At 49.1% G+C, this 12,579-nt stretch overlaps 1 protein-coding gene across 1 annotated transcript; it reads left to right on the forward strand.

The window, feature by feature from the left end:
* Positions 1-500: 500 nt before the first annotated feature.
* cyb5d2 (cytochrome b5 domain containing 2) lies at positions 501-12,039 on the forward strand. Its single transcript, XM_080210577.1, has 3 exons — positions 501-855; positions 3,329-3,469; positions 11,711-12,039. The coding sequence occupies exons 1-3, from the start codon at positions 582-584 to the stop codon at positions 11,935-11,937; spliced, it is 642 nt and encodes a 213-aa protein (XP_080066703.1). The 5' UTR covers positions 501-581; the 3' UTR covers positions 11,938-12,039.
* The last annotated feature ends 540 nt before the right edge of the window (positions 12,040-12,579 follow it).

The raw sequence follows: 12,579 nt of genomic DNA on the forward strand, positions 1-12,579 counted from the left end.
TCACTTTAAGGGGAGGGTGCAATGCCGGCTCTGTCACTTTAAGGGGAGGGTGCATTGCCGGCTCTGTCACTTTAAGGGGAGGGTGCATCGCCGGCTCTGTCACTTTAAGGGGAGGGTACATTGCCGGCTCTGTCACTTTAAGGGGAGGGTGCATCGCCGGCTGTGTCTCTTTAAGGGGAGAGTGCATTGCCGGCTGTGTCTCTTTAAGGGGTGGGTGCATTGCCGGCTCTGTCACTTTAAGGGGAGGGTGCATCGCCGGCTGTGTCTCTTTAAGGGGAGAGTGCATTGCCGGCTCTGTCACTTTAAGGGGAGGGTGCATCGCCGGCTCTGTCACTTTAAGGGGAGGGTGCATCGCCGGCTCTGTCACTTTAAGGGGAGGGTGCATTGCCGGCTCTGTCTCTTTAAGGGGAGGGTGCATTGCCGGCTCTGTCACTTTAAGGGGAGGGTGCATTGCCGGCTCTGTCACTTTAAGGGGAGGGTGCAATGCCGGCTCTGTCACTTTAAGGGGATTTTCTGTGTTTGGGAGTTCCAGTCAGCAGGAAACCCGGAAGCTGAGTCTGGGAGGTGGGTTTTTTGCTGGGATGCTGCAGCCGCTGCTGCTGTGCCTGCTGTGTGTCTCGGTGGCAGTGCTGCTCCCCGCTGATGTGTGGGGGCCGCTGAGCCGCTGGTTAGCGGGGTGGCTGGGCGGTACAGCGGCATCCCTGCCCACCCGGCTCTTCACCAAGTCTGAACTGAGCAGCTACAATGGTGAGCCGGGCAGCCCCGGGCTGTACCTGGCTATCCTGGGACAGGTGTTTGATGTGAGCAAGGGCAAGAAACATTACGGACCCGGAGGCTCCTACAGCTTCTTCGCAGGTAACGTAGTGACGTTACACAGCAAGATCCCAGTATCAGGCTGGTGCTGCAGTAAATTGTCTGCAGTGTAGCGGGGGGAGGACTGTCCATCACTGTGTGTAATGACCCCATCCCTTGTCCTGCTGCGTCCCCAGAGCAGGTTAGTTAATTCACTCGCTGTCATCTTGTGTCACATTCCAGCTGGCTATTTCCCCACAGGTTGGATGTTAATATTTGCCAGTCTGTGGCAGACCCGTCCTGTCTAGAATCATAGAAACCCTACAGTGCAGAAGGAGGCCGTTCAGCCCATCGAGTCTGCACCGACCACAATCCCACCCAGGCCCTACCCCCCTATCCCTACATATTTTACCCACTAATCCTCTCTAACCTATGTATCTATGGTCAATTTTAGCACGGCCAATCAACCTAACCCGCACATCTTTGGACTGCGGGAGGAAACCGGAGCACCCGGAGGAAACCCACGCAGACACGAGGAGACCGTGCAAACTCCACACAGGCAGTGACCTGAGCCGGGAATCAAACCCAGGTCCCTGGAGCTGTGAAGCGGCAGTGCTAACCACTGTGTGCTACCGTGCCGTCTCTGGGTACAAGGGCTGGTTATTAAACCGACACTCCGGCAGGGAGGTGCCGTACTGCCTCCTGTTGCCAGGGAAGAGGGATGGAGTCGGTTGCCAGCGAAAGATAATGGATTCAGTCTTATCAGTATTTAATTGGAAGGAATTTCATCTGGGACGAACAAACTAATATTTGAGAGACAGTGAGGAGTAAAGCAAGGTGTGGGCTGGGTTTACTGCATATCAGAGGGCATTTGAGAGTCATTGCTGTGGACTCTGGAATTGCAAACTTTTTATTTACTAGCGTCACAAGTCGGCTTACTTGAAGCTACTGTGAAAATCCCCGAGTCGCCACACTCCAGTGCCTGTCCGGGTACACCGAGGGACAATTTAGCATGGCCAATTTGCCTAACCAGCACGTCTTTCAGACTGTGGGAGGAAACTGGAGAACCCACGCAGACACGGGGAAAATGTGCAGACTCCACACAGACAGTGACCCAAGCTGGGAATCAAACCCAGGTCCCTGGCTCTGTGAGGCAGCAGTGCTAACCACTGTGCTGCCCCAGGCCAGACCAGGTTAAGGGCAACAGATTTCCTTCCCTAAAGGACATAAGTGAACCAGATGGGATTTTAAAAATGAAATCGTTGATTATTCAAATTTCACTACTTTTTGTGGTGGAATATGAATGCAGGTCCCCAGATCTTGCATTGGGTCTCATACCACAGAGGAGCTTTATAAGAATGTTGCCAGGACGAGAAATGTGTAGCTATGTGGCGAAATTGGATAGGTTGGGTTTACTTTCTTTGGAACAAAGAAGGCTGACAGGTGACTTAATAGAGGTGTATACAACTATGAGGGGATAGAGTGGATATTGTTTCCCTTGGCAGAGAGTTCTAGATCTGGGGACATAGATTCAGAATAAGTGGTAGAAGGTGTGCTACCTTTGCCAAAGAACTTCTTTGCGCCGAGGACGGTGGGTGTGTGAAATTCACTGCCTGAGTTGGTGGCGGAGGCAGGGATTCTAAACTCTTTTTAAGAAGTACCTGCATCTTAAGTGCTGTAAGTTGGGTCCCCAATGGAGGTCCCTCTATGAAGGGATCTCCCCCAGTTACCTCAGGGACCTGGGGTGGAGGCCGCTGCACGCAGCGGTGCCGTACAACCGTAGGTTTTCCCAGTTCACAGGCTCCTGAGACTGCCTTTCTGTGGCCTCGTGGAGTCCGTGGACCGTGTCTACGTTTCAAGTTATAGATTGCACACCCTTTTTGGTTTTCTCAAACACCTTTTACTGATGTTTTGTTTGCACTTCAGTCCCATGCTCCTGATCTACGGGCACCTGGTGCGGAGAGGGGAGGGTCGGGTCGGGATGCTGACGTCCTCATGAACCTGCTCCTGGGCCTGATGAGATGCGCCATCAATAGGTCCAGGCAGTGGGCGATCGGGGGTGGGGGGGGTGCCGTCCATCCCGACTGTCTGCCCGTCTACTGCGGCTATATTTGCGGCCAGGTGTCCCTAGAGAGGAAGCATGCGGTGTCCACGGGCACAGTCGATGCCTTCTGTGCCCGCTGGGCACCGCAGGGGCTGGGGTGCGTTATAGACCACGACAATCACATTTTGATTTGATGTGTCTTAAGTTTCCTTTGTACTTTTGTTTTTGTTGAGGCTGTTCCCCCCTTTCCTTTTGGGGAGCTGCCCCTTTTACTTTGTCCTAATTTAACTTGAGTTTGTCTATTTGGTTTGACCTTAAAAGAGGACAGGGCCAAGTGCAGGAAGGTGGGATTAGAAAGGGCACCTGAGTGTCCTTGGGTTGGCATGGACAAGATGGACCAAATGGCCTGCTGCTGTGCTGTTGTGTGGTACGTACCACGCCTCATTCACAATGTTGCTCTCAGGAGTGAACTTGTTCTGTTTTGAACTGCAGGTCAAGATGCAAGCCGGGCTTTTGTGAGTGGTGATTTCACAGAGAACGGCCTAGTGGACGATGTGTCAGAGCTATCCCCCTCTGAAATGCTGTCTCTTCATGAATGGCTTGTCTTCTACAAGAAAGAATACATATTTAAGGGTAAGAATTTTACTCAGAAGGAGGCACTTTGTGAAAATGCAGTCCATAAACCTGATCCAAAATAATATGAAACCCACGGCGGGAGCTCTAAACAGTTTCCTGATGTGAAATTACCAATTCGGATGTCCTGCCGTTCGGCCCATCCCTGGCTGGTCCAATTTATTCACCTTTCCGGTTTGGTGGCAAGGATGCATTTTGGTGCAGTCATTGCCTTGGGTTCGAGTTCAAGTCCCACTTCAGGACTTGATAACCATGGGAAGTTGCATTCATAATGTGACCAAACTAGTTGGCTATCAGCCTGGAGCTCCTTCCATGTGGTACTGAGCAAGAGTTTCCTGGTCAGCCAGATTGTAGAAGGCAAGTACTTTGCCCAAGCAGAACCATGGACCAATCCAATGGATTGAGTTTGAATCTTAGCCCTTACTCTGTGCAATCACCTCACCACAAGAGCTGTAGGTTACCAATCAGTAACAGGACCCTTCCCATTAACCAGTGGGAGCTAAGATCATTTCAACTCTGTCTCACAAGAGATTGGGTAACATAACATAAGAATGAGCCACAAACCTGAAATCCTTCCAAGTCACGTGGCTGATTAACTCCCTAATGAGCAAATTCTGTATTGATGAAGGATCTAATCTGGGAACTTCCACTATGTGCAGCGTCCTGGTCAGTTTGCTGCACATAAACACAAAACGATTTGCATGAAAACATTTGTATCGAAAATTATTATTTTTGCTAAGTAGGAGTCGGTGGCAGAACATGTGTCTGCTACTTAAAGAAAGATACTGGACTAAACATCATTTTCCCTTCTGTAGAGTGCAGATGTTGGGGGTGGGGTGGTGGTGCTGGTGGTTGAACGATCAGAGGTGAATCACTGCTCATCATTATTGTATAATTGAAAACTCCCATGCAATGGTGAATGATAGAAAAATTGTGTGGAAAAATCCTGTAGCAGCTCGGCCATTCAATCTAGAGTGAAATCAGAAATACCTTCCTAACAGGTAGTGGAAATCCCACTTACAGGATGCAAATGACAAGACTTCCAAAACTCTGATTTTTTTTTTGTTTTGCTAGTGGAGTAATGAGTAAGGAGCAGAGCTACATTACTTGACTGCTCTCAAGTCAATTTCTGAGGAAAGCGAAGAGAATGTTATGGGAATGTTTGAGGGAATTGATTACAAAAGTAGGGAGATTATGCTTCAGTTGTACAGGGCATTGGTGAGACCACGTCTGGAATATTGTGTACTGTGTTGATCTCCTTATTTAAGGAAAATGTAAATGCATTTGAAGCAGTTCAGAGAAGGTTTACCAGGCTAATACCTGGAACGCTGGAGCGTTCTGAGGAAAGGTTAGGCTTGTTAAGAGTAGGAGGCCACTCGATCAAAACATTAGATCCCGAGGGATACTGACAGGGTGGATGTGGAGAGGATATTTCCTGAGAATCTAGAATTAGCAGTCACTGTTTAAAAATAAAGGATTGCTCATTTAAGACGGATGAGAATTTCTTTCCTTGAAGGTGATGCTTGTCTGAAATTCTCTTCCTCAAAAGGCGACGGAAGCAGAGTCTTTGAATATACGAGAAGGCAGAACTGGATAGGTTCTTGATTAACAAGGGGACAAAAGTTTATCAGGGTAGATGAGAATGTAGGGTTGAAGTTATAATCAGAGCAGACTCAAGGGGCCAAGGGCCTACTCCTGTTCTTAATTCGCATGTTCAAATTATCCAAGTGAAAGGCCTATGCTCTCCCTATATCCAAGTAGAAATACTCTCGAATTATTCGAGTATTAAAGTACAATTTTAAAGGGGTGCAGGAGCTAGATGTACACAAATGTTTAAAAATGGCAAGAGTTGAGATGGCTGTTTGAAAAAAGATGAGACCCTTGGCTTAAAAAGAGCAACAGTGAACACTAACATGATACTTGTGCTACGTTTCTTTTGTAAATCATTGGTTAGACAGTAGCTGGGTGTGTCTAATTCAAGGCACCAGACTTTAGGGAGGACTGCAAGGTCTTAGACAGGCGTCGAGGAGATTTAATAAACTGGTACTAGGTATTTGGAACGTCAATAATATGGAGAGTTACAAAGAACAACCCAGCACGGGAAACAGGCCCTTCGGCCCAACGAGCCCGCGCCGCCGCATCACCCCACACCTATTCTACCCTGCGTGTCTACGAATGGAACCCCTAACTTAGCCAGATTCAGGGGAGAATAGTGTCAATTTGGTAAAACCAATCAGCCTAAGAGCACATCTTTGGGGTGTGGGAGGAAACCGGAGCGCCCGGAGGAAACCCACGCAAGCACGGGGAGAATGTGCAAACTCCCACAGACACAGGCCCAAATCCACGTATCTGCACAGCCAGCAGTGCTAGTCACCGAGCTGTGGCGGCGCCCGTCTACCGGTCCAGGATCAAGCACACACACCGGCACGAAGTACTAGGCCACTCCCGGAACCTCCGAGAGCAGCCCACGCACGACCCACCGTGCGCATGCCCCTCGTTTGACAACGAGGTGGACCTCCACCTGCGAAATAAAAAGACAAAAACGTTAACTTACAAGTCTGCATTTCCGGAGTCTCCCGAGGTTCTGACCTTATTTAATACCCCCTACTATAACCCTCCATCCTCGTTTCACTCGTGTGTCTGTCTAACTGAACCTTAAACGAGTCCAACGTTCCTGCCTCCACCACCCTACTCGGTAGCGTGTTCCATACCCCCACAACTCTCTGCGTAAAGAACCTTCCTCTCACATCCACATTATACCTCTCCCCACTCACCCTTAAATCATAACCTCTCATATTTGTACCCAATCTAGGGAGCAGTCTCTCACTGTTGACTATCTATTCCCTTCAGTATCTTATATACCTCTATCACGTCCCCCCTCAACCTCCGTCTTTCCAAGGAGAAAAGTCCCAGTTTCTCCAACCATTCCTCGTAACCCAGCCCCTCCATGCCAGGCAACATCCTGGTAAACCTCCTCTGAACCCTCTCCAGAGCCTCCACGTCCTTCCGGTAGTAAGGTGACCAGAACTGGACGCAGTACTCCAAATGCGGTCTAACCAACGTTCTGTACAACTGAAGCTTTAGACGGCAGCTTTTATACTCTATACCCCTTCCTATAAAGGCTAGCATTCCATAAGCCTTCCTGACAACCTTCTCCACTTGTGTCGCAACCTTCATGGATTTGTGAACCTGCACTCCCAGGTCCCTCTGTATTTCTATACTCGTAATCGGTCTACCTTTTATCACGTAGCTCCTCTCTGCATTATTCCTTCCAAAATGCATCACCTCGCATTTGTCAGGATTAAATTCCATCTGCCACCTATCTGCCCACTGCACCAACCTATCTATATCCTGTTGTATCACCTGACATTCCACTTCAGTACCCGCCAACCCTGCCATCTTGGTGTCATCCGCAAACTTGCTGATCACACCACCTACGCTCTCTTCCAAGTCATTTACGTAGACTACAAAGAGGAGAGGTCCCAGTACTGAGCCCTGCGGCACACCACTGGTCACTGGTCTCCAGCCCGAAAAGGTCCCCTCCACAACTACCCTCTGTCTCCTATTGCCCAGCCAGTTCTCAATCCGCCTAGCTACCTGACCTCGTATCCCACACGCCTTAACCTTTTCTACCAGCCTACCGTGAGGGACTTTGTCAAACGCCTTACTGAAATCCATTTAGACGACATCAACGGCTCTCCCGCCGTCAACCGTTTTTGTCACTTCCTCAAAGAATTCCACCAGATTCGTAAGGCAAGACCTCCCTCTAACAAAGCCATGTTGCGTATCCCTAATCAGATCGCAACGCTCCAAATGCTCATACGTCCTACCCCTAAGTATTTTTTCCATTAATTTCCCTACCACCGACGTCAAACTCACCAGTCTGTAATTTCCAGGGTTATCCCTGCTACCTTTTTTAAACAGCGGTACTACATTTGCTACCCTCCAGTCTTCTGGGACCTCAACTGTGTCCAAAGAAGAGACAAAGATTTGTGCCAGAGGCCCAGCAATTTCATCTTTCACCTCCCTAAGCAGCCTGGGGTAAATACCATCAGGCCCCGGAGCTTTATCCGTCCTTACGCTACCTAAAAGCCCTAGCGCTTCCTCCCTCGTAATAGATATTTCCTGCAACTGATCCTCCGCTCCCTCCAAGAGACCGCACGATTCTGAACCCCCCTCCTTCGTGAATACCGACGCAAAGTATTCATTCAGGAGCTCCCCCATTCCCTCCGACTCAATACATAACTCCCCACTTTTGTCCCTAAGAGGACCAATTTTCCCTCTTGCTCCTAATATAGGAATAAAATGCCTTTGGATTTTCCTTAATCCTACCAGCCAAAGCCATTTCATGCCCTCTCTTTGCCCTTCTAATTCCCCTTTTTAGCTCCCTCCTACTCTCTCTATATTCCTCCAGCGCACTCTCCGTACCCAGTCGTTTCGACCTAACATACGCCTCCCTCTTCTTCCTGACCGAGTCTTCGATACCCCCTGTAATCCACGGCTCTCTAATCCTACCTTTCCCATCCTTCCGCTTAACCGGAACATACCTCCCCTGCAACCGTTTCATTTTGCCCTTAAAAGCCTCCCACTTGCCAACCGTGGACTTGCCAGCTAACAGTCCCTCCCAATCAGTGTCCTGCAGCTCCCTCCTAATCCTGCTATAGCTCGCCTTTCCCCAGTTCAGCACACTCCCGTTCGGCCGGCACTCGTCCCTTTCCATTTTTATCCTAAAGTAGACGGACTTGTGGTCACTGTTAGCCACATGTTCGCCTACCTCTACCTCAACCACCTGCCCCGGCTCATGACCCAACACTAAATCCAGTATAGCCCCTCCCCTAGTCGGGCTAGTTACATACTGCTCTAGAGACCCTTCCAAAACACATTTCACAAACTCCTCTCCCTCCGTACCCCCAGCTCTAGGCCCCCTCCAATTCTCTCCAGGTAGACTAAAGTCACCCACTACAACCACCCTATTCTTCCCGCACCTATCCAAAATGCCCCTGCAAATGCCTTCCTCCACTGACCTCGGGCTGTCGGGTGGCCTATAGTACACCCCTAGCAACGTAATCTCTCCCTTTTTATTTCTCAACTCCACCCACAGTGACTCAATCCCTGTCTCTTCCATATCGTCCTCCCTCTGCACTACTGTGACGTTCTCCTTTACTAACAGTGCCACCCCTCCACCTCTCTTCAACCCTCCTCTGTCACACCTAAAACACTTGTACCCAGGAACATTCAGCTGCCAGTCCTGCCCTTCCCGTAACCACGTCTCCGTTACAGCCACCACATCTAACTTCCTCACAAACATCAAGGCCCTAAGCTCATCCGTTTTCCCTGTCACACTCCTAGCATCGAAACAGACACAGTTCAACCCACGAGCGTCCCTCAGAACCTCCTTCTCCCTGACAATTTTATTTTCACCCGACTCTCTCCCAGGCACCTCCCCACCCCACCTCCCTATTAAGTTTAAACCATTCCTAAACACCCCAGCTAACCTCCCCGCTAAGACACTAGTTCCCCTCCCATTCAAATTCTCCCCACTCCTCCTGTACAGTTGCCCTTCTCTCCTAAACACCTCCCAGTGATCCACAAAAGTAAAGCCCTCTACCCCACACCAATCCCTCAACCACGCATGCAGCTGCATGATCTCGTCATTCTTTGCCCTGCTGGTACTGGGCAGCAACCCAGAGAGTGCCACCCTGGAGGTCCTGCTCTTTAGTTCGGACCCCAACTCCCTAAATTGTTTACGGACCTCTACCCTACTCCTCCTTCCTATGACCCCTCCCCTACGTGTACTATGACTTCAGCCTGTGCCCCCTCCCCTTTCAAAATACCCTCTACCCTTTCCATTACATCCTTTACCCCTGCTCCAGGGAGGCAGACCACCATCCTGGAGTCACGCCTCTGTCCACAGAACCTCCTATCGATACCTCGGACCCTCCCATTCCCTACCACTACCACCTTGCCAGCCCCCTTCTGTCCCTCTAAGTCAGTCTCCCCCCTCCTGCCTATCTTTGCCCCTGTCGACGAACATTGGGGGGCCTCTGGGGAGGCCGGGGGACCCTGGCTACTCTTCTTCTTCCTCTTTTTCCTCCTAACAGTCGTCCACCCTTCCTGCTCTTCAGCCCTTGGGACCTCTTCCTGCTCGTGGTTCCTAGCCATCAACTCCTCGTTTTCCCTGACTAGAAACGCATCTTCCAGACGCCCCTCGAGTTGCCTGACCCGGGCCCTCGAGCGCTGCAGTTGTAAACATTTAGTACAGTTGAGGGCTTGTGTGGAGGTTTTGACAGAGGACATTTTTTTTTTTACCAAGTTGCGATCTAGAATGTACAGCCTGAAAGGGTAATGAAAGCAGATCCAATAATCACTGTCAAAAGGAAATTTTAATAAATACCGTACAAAGGGTGCTATGTGAGTAGTTTGACAATGCCCTCAAAAAACCAATACAGTACATTGGGCTCAATGATTTCTTTCTGTGCAATATTATTCTATGATTCTAAGATCACCTCTGCATCAGAAAATAGATTGTGACTGTTGACTTCAATTTTAGCAATATCTGGCTTACAAACCATCCAGGTTAAAGCAGCCCTGCTGACTGTATGTGGCACGCATAACATTCACTCCCTCCACCGACAAATAGCGGCAGCTACAAAAAACAAAATCAGCCCGGGAAACAGGCCCTTCGGCCCAACGAGCCCGTGCCGCCATCTCAACACCACCAGCCCACCTCTCTACCCACGACCACCGTCTAATGTTTTATGGCCATCCAGATCGAGGGAATCTGATTTAGGGACTATTTATTTCTGCCAGTCAGCCTAACAGCACATCTTTGGGGTGTGGGAGGAAACCGGAGCACCCGGAGAAAACCCACGCAAGCACGGGGAGAATGCGCAAACTCCCACAGACACCGGCCCAAATCCACGTGTCTGCACGGCAATCAGCGATAGTCACCGAGTTGTCGTCTTGCCCGGTATCTTATCCAGTTTAGGCACACGCTAACGACACGAGGCACTCGGCCAATTTCAAACAACCAAGAGCAGCCCCAGTACGACCCATCGTGTGTATGCCCCTCGTTGGACACAAGGCACTACAAGATGCACTGCAGGAACTCACCGAGGTTTGTTAGGCAGCACCTTCCAGACTGCAACCACTACCATCTAGAAGGACAAAGGCAGCAGGTACCTGGAAACACCAACTGGAGGTTCCCCTCCAAGCTACTCAGCATCCTGACTCGGAAATATATCACTGTTCCTTCATTGTCACTGAGTCAAAATCCTGGAATTCCCTCCCTAACAGCACTAGGGGTGTACCTATACTACAGATATTGCAGTGGTTTAAGATGGCAGCTCACCATCACCTTCTCAATGGCAATAAATGTTGCCCACATCCCTTCAGTGAATAAAACTTGCAGGAAGTTACTATTGACATCTTGGGAAATTTCCTTTCCTCGTTACCCGTTGTGCTTTTATATTTCCCTTTTTTCCCTCTTATTTTACTCAGCCTGCTTCCCTAAGTTGGTCTTCCCTCAGTCTTCCCCAATAGGCGTAGACAAAGGTCATAGGTAGAGGAGGGCACTCGATGTTAAAATGGCGGTGCGGGCTTGTTGGGCCGAAGGGCCTGTTTCCCGTGCCGTGTTGCTCTTTGTTTCTCGGATACGGTTTTGTCCTTGTTTTCTGGAGGACGTAGGGTTCAAACTTCTGAGGTCGTACGGAGGACAAAGAGTAAAACAGCAGTTCCGGATAGGTACCGCATGACACATCTGACTGCTTCAACTAGAAAATGAGAAAGGAGGCCCAGAGGAAGGCCATTCAGCCCTTTGAATGCATGCTGGCTCTCTAGAGCAATCTGATTCAATTCTCAATTCCCACAAAAGACAGTAGTTACATTTGATTTTCCAAAGTAATTAAAAACCACATTTAATAGAAGTATTTGTATACAGCTTGTCAATATTTTATTGGTGCAAACGGACACAGATTGTGTGTGAGATTTTGAAAACATTTTCAGACTTGAGAATGATGCACAGAAGACAGCTATTGTATAATCCACCCACTGTGCCTGTAAGAGCCTTCTTTACACCAAACTATCAGTCTAATTTCTTAAAATATTTTATTGAAGTTGGGTTTACGCAATTTTGTATTCTTTAAAATGCCGTAGTTAACATCGCAACATTTACGTTTGGTTGAGTTTGTCTTGTTCTGAGCATTGAAGATTTTTCCAGCGTATTTTTTTTTCTCTTACAAGGTAAATTAATTGGAACATATTATGACCACAATGGGGAACCAACCCAAGCCCTCTCTGACGCGGAGTTGACCGTGAAGCAGGGTAAGAAGCTGAAGGCGGAATCCGAATCGGAAAACAAAATATTTCCCCCCTGCAATTCTGAATGGACCTCGACGAAAGGTGGCAGAGTCTGGTGTTCATCACGCAGGTTTGTCCTTTTTGTTTCTCCGTTTAACACCTACTTCTGAAGGCAGGGTTTTGTGGAAATCTTGAATATGAGCACATTCCAGGTAGGGATTCTACACTGGCACAGGGCAGCACAGTGGCTTGCACTGCTGTCTCAGTGCCAGGGACCTGGGTTCGATTCCCACCTTGGGCCACCGTATGGAGTTTGCATGTTCTTCCCGTGTCTGCGTGTGCTTCTGGTGGGTGAGTCAGTTTCCTCCCAAAGATGTGTGGGTTAGGTTGATTGGCCATGGTAAACTGTCCCTGAGTGTCAGGGGACTAGCAGGGTAAATGCATAGGGGTGGGTGGGACTGTGGTCAGCGCAGACTCGATGGATTGAATGGCTTCTTTCTGCACTGTAGGGATTCTATGCTGTACAAACTTAAGATTTGACCATTGTGGTAGGAGCATGCCATAAACCCATCTTCTAAATTGACCACTATGTAGAATCCCTACAATGCAAAAAGATACCATCTGGCTCATTGAGTCTGCACTGACGATCCACCCAGGCCCCATTCCTGTAATCCCACATATTTACCACGCTAATCCCCCTAACACGAGGGTCAACTTAGCACGGCCAATTTACATAGTCCACACCTCTTTGGACGAAAGAGGTAATCGGCTGGAGATGGTCATCTGCTTTCCTAGACGCAGATTTTCAGCAA

The sequence above is a fragment of the Carcharhinus amblyrhynchos genome, chromosome 23 (genome assembly GCF_965287045.1).
Source record: "Carcharhinus amblyrhynchos chromosome 23, sCarAmb.v2.hapA, whole genome shotgun sequence".
In the NCBI taxonomy this organism is placed as follows: Eukaryota; Metazoa; Chordata; class Chondrichthyes; order Carcharhiniformes; family Carcharhinidae; genus Carcharhinus; species Carcharhinus amblyrhynchos.